Source organism: Montipora capricornis, chromosome 6 (genome assembly GCF_036669925.1).
Source record: "Montipora capricornis isolate CH-2021 chromosome 6, ASM3666992v2, whole genome shotgun sequence".
Lineage (NCBI taxonomy): Eukaryota > Metazoa > Cnidaria > Anthozoa > Scleractinia > Acroporidae > Montipora > Montipora capricornis.
This window is the reverse complement of record NC_090888.1, coordinates 8806749-8816748: the sequence shown is the minus strand read 5'-3', so window position 1 is coordinate 8816748 and position 10000 is coordinate 8806749. Positions and strand designations below refer to the sequence as shown.

Here is a 10000-nt window from a genome sequence, read left to right as displayed (position 1 = left end):
GTGATTGGTTCTAATGTTGAATATATTTTCTCCCAACTAGCCATCAATATAATGTGGTATTGCCGTCTCAAAATCGCAATTTGTTTATAAAATTGTCAGATTTACAATGAGAACAAATAAAAGGAACAACGTGGATATGTAATGTTTTTGTCTACCACGTAAAGTGAAAATCACCTTTACCTCGGGGACCTTAGTTATAAAAGAAGCCAAAAAAAGTGAAAAAAATACTGTTGTAATTTGATCTACGACCGCGCAAAAAAAGAGGCATGGGTTGAATACTGTCTAAATTGACGTCACAGACTGCTTTGCATTGGGAGAATTCTTTAAAGTAGTTTGTGACGTTAACCCGGTATCGCTCCCATTCGCCTTCATTGCTCGGTCATGGATCAAACTATGACCACTTTTCCCGCCTTTCAAAGTGCACAAAAAAGTGCATTCTCCATTAAAAAAAATGGTTCTAAAAACAACACCGGCGGTATATTTGGGACGATTTCGGAGAATAGTTAGAGTGAGAAAGTTTGTCGAGGTGATAGGAGCTTTAGTTATTTATTTCACTCTCTTATTCGTTACAGACGCCAAAGGGGAGGAGGTCGACATTGTCGTTGCAGTTTCCCTTGGAGCTCAAAACATGCCAGCTTTTAAGAAAATAAGCTTAGAGTTCCTTGAAAAGCATCCCATCAGCGAAGCAGGCTACAGCTTTCTAACTTATAACTCTGGTGTTAAAACAATCAGCACTTTCCAGACCAAGTTTTTCTCGAACGGTCAAGTGAAAGACGTCATTGAGAGTATCCCTTCAAGAACAGGATCCAGTTCAAGACTTGACCTAGCATTAGAAGAAGCGAAGAAGTTGTTTACCATTGCATCGGGTGGTCGACCACTCGCGAAGAGAGTTGTTGTCATTTACACCGACAAAGAGCCCACTGGAGATATAAGAGGTGCAGCTGCGAAGAAAATAGCCAAGGAAATGGAAAATGACGGAATTCAGATAGTTGTGATTGTTTTAAACATGACCGTCGTCCCTGAGACTTACGAAGTTATCACTCCGAACAGAGAAAGTGTCATCCCTACACATAGTGAGGAAAAACCCAGGGAAGTTGTGGATAAAATTGACAACGTGCTGAAAGCAGGTACGTTCCGTTTAGATGGCCTTTAGGGCCGTTGATTCAATGCTAGCAGAGGTCGCTTTTCTTTTGCGTTCGCTGAGCTTACGAGTACGGGAAAACAGACATCTGCCATGGGTCGAAAGTCACTTTGATACATCCGTTGTCCACGACCTTTGACGGGATTATTCAAAACGCATGTCCCATGATAAGTTTGCTGACTGTGACTTGGGCCCGCTGTGTTTCGCGCATCCTTTACAGTAATTCTGCTGTTGTTAAGTGAGCTCGTACAACATTTGAAGTATCACCTGAGGATTTGGTTGCTGAGTAACCGCCGCCCATGCTCAACACAGTGAGTCTCGACCCATGGCAGAGGTTTCTTTTCCGGTACTCGTCAGCCCAGCGAACGCGAAAAAGAAAAGTGACATCTGCTAGCAGGGAAGGCCGTTGAGCATCTATTGGTGTGATAGACGAGTGATATATCATATGGCCCGTACGGCCCCGCGCGCGCTGTTATTGCAAAACCATTGGGAAAATGCCCGTATGAGGGCCGTACGCATTAGCGCGAGCAGGGCCGGAAAAAGCCTTACGGCCCTGCTAGGAACACGTACTGCTCCGTGCGATGCAATTTTAGGAGATTTCGTTGCTTTTAAACACCCAAGTAATTTACAGCCAGAAAAGCAAATGCAAACAGCATATTAGATAAATTTTCTGTGCAGATTTTTGTTTTTTTGTTTTGTCCTAACTTCATCTTCTGAGTGCTCTTAAATAGTGTGAAGAGCCCATATGAAAAATGCTTATTGACTGAGTTTAGGTCGGGCCGGACAGGAAAATATTTGGCCCGAGGTCATGGCGTACGGACCTGAAATCCTCACTCTCAACAAATGTGGACCAACAATTGCCTTGTGACTGCAATTGTCGTGACTGAGCTTAATGCTTCAATCTGTCATAAACTGCGACGATTATAACACAGACTCTTGGTTAGTTTTCATTTTCTTCCGGCTCAATTTGTTTGTTTGTTTGTTTTTTCAGGCGTTCAAACCACACCAGAGTTGGAGTTGTGCTTTGCATTCAGCGCAACGAGCTCCGATTCAAGCGAAACCTCCAAGTTAATGAGAGACACAATAGCTGAGATTATGGATAAGTATGGCTCTGTCAAACTGCACTACCTGGCCATTGTCTTTGGAAATCAAGCACAGGCTGTCATCACTGTAAGAAATCAGGACAAGGATCCGAAGACGCTTATATCCTACATCAACGGTATTTCTCTTGGTTTTAGATCAATTGGTAGAGTGGCGTTGTGCAAACATAATGTCATAGATAGATGGTTCATTCTCAGTTTATCAATGTAGGTTGTACACAGAAGCTGCATCTTTATTTCGAAGATGTTAAAATAAGCTGAATTTTAGCGGCTTTCAACGCAATAGTTGCCTTTAGTAGTCTTAATAGTTTCTTACAATCTTGTATATGTGACTATTTTTTTACTGTATGTAGTGTGTAATTTATATTTAGTATTTAGCTATTAGTTGTCAAGCACTTTTATCATGACCTCTGGCGCGGGAGATCGGATGACCACTCCCTACGTTATTTGACTTTCATAAATTATCCTTATCTTTAAGAAAAGAAAAGGGCAAAAAATAGTCGAACTAACGAGTCATGTATTAACTCTCGTAACGTATAACGTGATTGGTTCGCTACCCAAGCCAAAAACAAAAGGCTAAACAATTAAAACAATGACTTAGACTCAGAAACAATAGAAGCTGCTTACAAGACCAAACAATAGCAGGTTACGAGAGCTGCTACACTACTGGAACTAACACCGTGCCTATACAGCATTAGGTAACATGATAACTAAATAATACTTACATGCATAACCTAAGACCTGGGATTATGAAAAGGAAAGGAAGACTATATTTATACATGTATTTAAGTATGTGTATCGAGAGCAATCCATATTTTAAAATTTTATATTGAGGAAGGTAATGTTTAAAGAGAGCATTCTTGAAAACGTTTTTTGAAGGCTCGGAACGGATACAAGGGAGGTAGATCGTTCCAAAAGTACCGAGCAATAATTGTTAGGAAGAATTTTGTAACATTTGTTCGGAGAAAAAGGGATGATTGTAACTGTTTTAGTTGCCGGGCCTATATCACTGCGATGGTGTGTTAAACTTTCATTTCAGGGGTTTCACTTCCAAGTGGCAACCCACGACTGGAAGTGGCTTTGCAAGAAGCGAAGAGACTATTTGATGAAGTGCCGACGAGGTAATGAATGAGTTTGCTTTTCTTATTAAATACTTTGGTGCAAAACCATGGTTAACATACTAAGGGCACGTTCGATTGACCGTATTCCGGAATAGGGAATACATGGAATAGAAGTTAGAAATCCTTCGTTTTCGCGGAGATTCACATTAAAATTATCAAACACTTGCTAAAATGCTATTTGAAGCATTTATTATTATCCTTGTGGCTTCAAAAGCGCCTGACATACCGTTTTAAATCACCACTCGTCTTATTCTTATTCCGGAATAGGGTCAATCGAACGCACCCTAAGATGGCTGATGATATCATCTGTACTTTTTTAAACTTGCGAGTGGGGCAGATTGCCCGAGTGGTCAGAGCAGTCGACTTGCAATCCACAATTCCCGATTTGAAGTCCTGTTCTGGAAAGTTCCAGTTCATCTTCTCGACCACGTTTGTTAATGACAACTGGTCTTCTTCCGAAGTTTGGGAAAAAAGCAAGGGGATACTTCGTGACGCTTATTAAATGCGTCTTGCGTCTAATTACGAGCACGCAATCTGCGCCAAGAGCAGTCTGGCAAAGGTCCCCTTCTCGCCAGAACTGCAAAGCACATTTAATTATTTACATACAAAACGCATCACATAAATGCTATATTTTTATCGTTATCATTATTTCTCTACAGGCCAGGAGTAAAAAGAGTGCTAGTCGTATTTGTTGACAACAAATCTGCTGGTGACGAGAATGACTTGAAAAAAGTGGAAGCTGCTAAGGAGTTGTATGCGACGGACGTTAATATCATACCAGTTGCGATCGGCAATAAAGCCGATTCTTTGGAACTTGTAAAAGTGACTATCTATAAAGAAAATCTCATTGAAGAAACAAAAGAAGCTTCGCCAAAAGAACTCGCCAAGACGATTATGGAGAAGACTTTCAGTGGTAAGTTGCCAATCTTTAGGCCATCGCTGTGATAATCGTCAAATTTGAGAGACCGCGGGTAAACCCCAAAAAACAGCTTTAATAAAAATAGAGATCTAGCATCATGTTGACGTCAAAAGTGACCATGTGACTATGATTTTCCCGCCATTTTCGCGTTTGTCCTGTTACTGTTTGCCGTTTCTGCGTGAAAGTAGGCACTTTTGCGTTTGCTGTATACGTGGAATTTTCTTCTCGTTTTTCTGCGACATAACAAGTTGTTTATGCAAGAAGAGGAACCCCAAAATCATTTTACGGTAAGTCAAACAACGAAAAATTAGGTTTCGTAGATACAGATCCTTCATAACTGACTCCTTACCGCAATTTCTTCATGAAGTCACAAAACACGTAAAATTTGAGGTGGTAAGGATTTTCATCTTAGATCGTGTCTTTTTCTACAAACAATGTTTAAACAATAATAATAATAATAATAATAATAATAATAATAATAGATAATAATAAGGAATCATGTCAATAATGCGCCGATCAAATCGAAACTTCAACATCCCCTTCCCCCTTTCCCGGGCAAACCACGGGCATTTGACTATCCTTTGTTCCCGGCGAGTGGGGAATTTGACCTTTGCCTGCGTGGGGTGGGGAAAATTGAACCCCGGAAGTTTTACGTTTCGAATGATTTTTTTTGCGGGCGCCGAAGTCGCTAACATCTATAAAACACGTGTTTGGACGACATGAAAGAGTTTAAAGGAAGAGATGTAGCATTTGTGAGCGATTGGCTTACAAAAAAGGTCTTCAAAAGGTCTTAATTAAAGACGTCAGGAGCCGACGACGATTGTTCTTTAGTAGGGTATGACAGACAAATCCGATGATAGGTTAGGGCAATAGAACACCATTTTGGCCCGGGGTGGGAGGGGGGGGGGGAATTTGAACGATCCAATCTTCAAAAGTTCAAATGCCCGGCTTTGCCCGGGGGGAGATGTTAAAGTTTCGAGTTGATCGGCGCATAATGAAGAATTCTTCGTTGCAAAAATGTTATATCACCGGTAGAGGACGCTGAGTCTTTTAAGGGTTTTTTACCTTGCATCTCTTATCTTCCCACTGAATCAAAATCTTTTTTTCTCTCCGTAGGACTCGCGGAGAAGAATGTTCCCGAAACTGACATTATCTTTGCCATCGCTGCATCCTCAAAGTCTAAATGGTGGGATAACTTAAAGCAGATGAAGGAGACCATAAATTCTGTCCTTGAAACGTATTCTATGGACCTGATACGCGTCGGTGTGATCGTTTTTGGACGTGATACAGAAGCGGTAGCCATCCAACACAGTTTAAACACGGATCTACAGACGGCTGTTAATAAGCTCATCCCAAAGATTGGAATTCCGGATCTTGACAACGCCCTCAAAGAGTCGCGAAGTCTTTTTAAGACCACTGGAAGACCCGATGCCCGCAAAGTGTTGGTGGTGATATCGGACAAAGCCTCGGACAGCACTTATAGTGACGTCAAAACAGAAGCGGATCGCATCAAAGAGGAGGACATTCTGCTTATCAGTGTTGTGATTGGTCAAGAGGCAAATGGCAAAGAGTTGGTAGACTTTACACCGTATAACGTCACGGAAGCAACGGCAGAGGAAGACCCTGATGAACTGGCCATGAAAATAATGGTGCTTGTATTGACAGGTGAATAGTTTTTAGTAATTCGAAGTGCTTTTGTTTTTCATCTTGCGTTATTTGTTCTTCTCGCTCTAATGGCGTCGTAATGTGACGTTTAGGGAGCTTTACCCATTGACTCTGGAGTGATCGGTATGTAAATTCTCTTCACAATTTTAATGAAATGTTAGTCAGACAGGTATTGAGAATTAAGATTATTATCAGTTTTAAGAGGTGAGATCTTGTACCCTGGCTGCCATGCAGAGGTTTTTCTCTCTCAGAGCCACGGAATAGGCGAGGGAAAAACTTCTGGCACAGGCCGTTGAGAACCTCAGTTCCATCTCCGGTTTGATAGACATCAAGAAAACTCAGTAAAAATGAATACGTGATATAACCTACCAATCAGCATCTTCGATTCCCACAGTACATTCGTCTTATTTACTTCGATGTCAAATTCAAAAATTCACATATAAAACTTCGCACACAGAACTCTGATGTTTTAGTTGATTGTATTGGATTCCGCTTCTCTTTCACATACAGATCCAGAAGTACCTGAAGTCGATCTCGGTTTTGCTATCAGTGTAACTCCAGGAGTGGCTCAACAGAAACTCAAACTCGTGAAGGAAGCTGTTTACGAAATGATCGATCGATATGGTGTCGGTCGATCGGTGCATTATGGTTTTATGGTCTTTGACTCCTTAGCTGTAATTAAAATCCCGTTCACTTCCGAAATTACAGACATCGCTGACTTGAAGAAAGCCGTTAATGGTGCTATAATATCGGCTTCGGGTTCGTCGGATTTAGTAGCCGCTCTAGAAAAAGCGGAAATGTTGTTTAATGGTTCCAAACGTAGCCAGGCCAAGAAAGTTCTCGTCGTGATCGTGGACGGTAAATCAGTGAGCGAACCTGGTATAGTAGAGGTAGGTTATATGATCTTTTTAAAGACCTTGTAGATTGAGGCTTAGCGGTGCCTCCAACGGCACCTGTCGACTCAGTTTACGTTACTCGTTAATCAAAATTATAGCCTAGAATTAATTTTATCTCTTGCCTTTTATGTGGAATGTACAAAGAAGTTTAAAAGGAAAAGAATTTGTATTACTTCCCATATAATAAAAAAAACACAAATGCCCCCTTTAAGGATAATATTTGGCGACTCTAGCACGCGGCAGTTTTGTGAACTTCCATCTCAATGGACAAACAGTGTCGTGCGTGTTTTGGGGTCTGTAGTAAACGTAGATCCAAAGTGGGGTCTTGGATTATTGTTTTAAAGTACGATACCAGAATATTTTCTTGTCAGCCGAAAAGATTTTAAGTGAGCGAGAGCGAAAAACGCAATGTAAGACGCTTAAAAGCGTTGTGGGCGGGCAGCAATCTCACCTTGGCAGTTCACTTAAATCAACCATGTTAACATGGAGTCTTTTTTCTCTTATGAATAAGAATTTCTCGTTGAAAAATTTTCCTGTCTTTCTTGTTGTCAGAAAAAAGCAAGAGTTCTCGTCCACCAAGGAGTAACAATCGTACCAGTAATTATAGGAAGTGACTTGAAGAAAGAGGACATAAAGCCAATTACTGACGATGAAGACCGGATTTTACCAGTGAAACCGACAGATAAGCCTAAAGATGTAGCAGAGAATATCGATGAGCAGGTCAAGAAGGCAGTTAAAGGTAACGCACTTTTATTTGAGTTAAAGCAATAGGAATAATCGTGGAAAATCGACAACTAGGAAAATTTATTTCTTCGCCCGTATCAAATGCAGAGACAAGTGCTTTCCTAAAATTTTTTTGACGAAATTATCTCCAGCCAGTCACTTTGTTACGCCGTTACACACGAGGGTGTTAAGGGTTTTAAGAAACGAGGTCGCGATTCTTGGATAGATCGAAGCGACAAAAGGGAATGTTTTTAGTGTCGTGAAAATAAAATCAAAACTAAACCCTGAGTAATCGCAACAGATGTGAATAACGCGACGGACCAATCCGAATTCGAAATAGTTTACACTTGAATTTCTCAAAGCGCGGCAAAATTACGCGCGTACAAGTTGCAGTCGGTTTTAATTGGTAAGAAAAAACTATCTGACGTCACGACGGTCACGTTGGTGTACAGAACAATGCAGTAAAATGTATTTGGGAGTTTGACTATTAATTAATTATTAATTATGTCAAACCTGTGGGGCCGTTTTCTATTGTTTTATATACCAACATGGCCGTCTCATCGCGTGGATGCAAACCAAGAATATACCATATTCGTATTCTCAGTTTTGGACTGGAACTAGCTTGCAATGGAGGCTAATGCGGGGGAATCCTTTCAAATGCAAAGACTTTTTAATATATTTCCCCGCATTAGCCTCCATTGCAAGCTAGTTCCAGTCCAATACTGAGAATACGAATATGGTCTATTGAACAGATGTGTTTTTTAAATGTCGACTCGGGGATATTCGGGAAAAATCCGAGCGTTGCCGAACAGGAGTGGCAGCTATGGCGTTCCGATTACTTGTGAAGGTGCTCTCCCACTGTGTTACACTTGTGGGAACAAGGCCCGACTACAACCCTGTACATACATTCAATTTTCATGTAATTATCTAAAACGACAGTGGTGCACGTGAAAATGAGCTATTTATCCCCACTCCTCTCCCCCTCCCCGTCATTCCATGTTCATGATGTCAATATTGACCGGAGAGGGAGGGGGAGGGGCAAAGGTACGAGGTGGTCAGGAAAGAGAGTAATGCACAGGACAGTCCTTTTCAGGTCGAGTTGACACTTTCATTGCTCTATTACTGGAACTGAAATCGAAATGTGTAACATTCTCGCTAATTTTAGTAAAAGAGATGGTTCTGCTGTTGGCACTTTTTTTCTTTAGATCCTGCGAAATTAACAGAGGTCAACCTTGGATTTGCGATGAGTGCTACTTCACTGGACTCGACCAGGACCTTCAAGCAAATGCAAGACATTATCAACTCAATTTTGGAGCAATATCCGCCGGCAATAATTTATCACAGCGTCATTTCATTTGGAGATCCTGTTGTTCACGTGGACTTCAAAGCTAAGCTGTCATTGACCGATCTGAAAAAAGCCATTGACTCGATTGAGAAACCCGCGGGCAAAGCTTCGCTGGACAAGGCGTTGGAAAAAGCAAGAAGCCTTTTTAAGGACGCGGCGAAGAAAAGACCGTCAGCTCGGAACGTTCTCGTGGTTTTTGTGGACAAAAAGTCTGGTAGCGATGTGAGCGATGTCAAGGCTTCCTCGAGATTGTTGAAAGGTGACGGGGTTAAAGTGATCGTCGTAGGCGTTGGAGGTGAAGTGCATAAACCTGAAATTGATTCTGTTTCGCCTACGTCGATTTTCACCAATACAACGGATTCCGCAGATTCAGTAGCCTTGAAAATTGTCACGATTGTTGACAAAGGTAAGAACAATCAACATTTTGATGTACACACGAAAATTGCATTTGTCTTTGTAATGTACAAAAAAATGTCAACTTGACTGACTTAGCCTGTGACCGACACCAAGGGGCCGAAAAGAAGCTTAATCAGAGCTAAAGCCTCGTCCACACGAGCAACTTTTATGTCAAACTAATTTTGCACGTGTGGATGAGACTATTTGCTCGAATTAAGCGTGGCAAACATACAGTAACCCATTAAAAGCTTTCTTGGCATTTTTCATGTTGTATATAAAGCTTCCTCACCGACTGATTTTTTCTTTAATGGAAACGGCCTTAAAATGTGTGGAATGTTCAGAGATTTCTGTCAGCCTGGTTTTCGTTGTGTCTGTTCTGTCCAAAGTAATTTCTGGTGCGTAGACTATTAGTTATTGATATTGGCTGTCTTATACACGAGAGCAAATACATTCCTCGCCTAAACGGTTTGTAATGCAATTTGCCGTTGTGGGCGAGGCTTAGGGAAAAAACTGAAATGGATAAAACCATTCTAGACCAAAAGAGAGCCAACGTGCTTAGTGTTTTAGCCACTGTCAAGAGAGCGAATACTCATATTAAACTCTCTTCCGTTGGGAATTATTTAAAATATACTATTAGTTCCATATCACACTGCGTGGTTATTTCAAGGACGACACCTCATTGGTCAGTTGGTGT

At 41.2% G+C, this 10000-nt stretch overlaps 2 protein-coding genes across 2 annotated transcripts in view; both read left to right on the top strand.

The window, feature by feature from the left end:
- The window catches only part of LOC138053177 (collagen alpha-5(VI) chain-like), a 13832-nt gene extending 9968 nt beyond the window's left edge, over positions 1–3864 (top strand). Inside the window, exons 7-10 of the mRNA XM_068899839.1 lie at positions 573–1127; positions 2133–2360; positions 3281–3362; positions 3630–3864. Coding sequence (XP_068755940.1) covers positions 573–1127; positions 2133–2360; positions 3281–3362; positions 3630–3864 — 1100 coding nt within the window. The remainder of the gene's footprint in view (positions 1–572; positions 1128–2132; positions 2361–3280; positions 3363–3629) is intronic.
- Positions 3865–4037: 173 nt separating this feature from the next.
- Positions 4038–10000, top strand: part of LOC138053176 (uncharacterized) — a 126332-nt gene continuing 120369 nt past the window's right edge. Inside the window, exons 1-5 of the mRNA XM_068899838.1 lie at positions 4038–4275; positions 5398–5946; positions 6457–6836; positions 7395–7581; positions 8771–9316. Coding sequence (XP_068755939.1) covers positions 4257–4275; positions 5398–5946; positions 6457–6836; positions 7395–7581; positions 8771–9316 — 1681 coding nt within the window. The 5' untranslated portion in view covers positions 4038–4256. The remainder of the gene's footprint in view (positions 4276–5397; positions 5947–6456; positions 6837–7394; positions 7582–8770; positions 9317–10000) is intronic.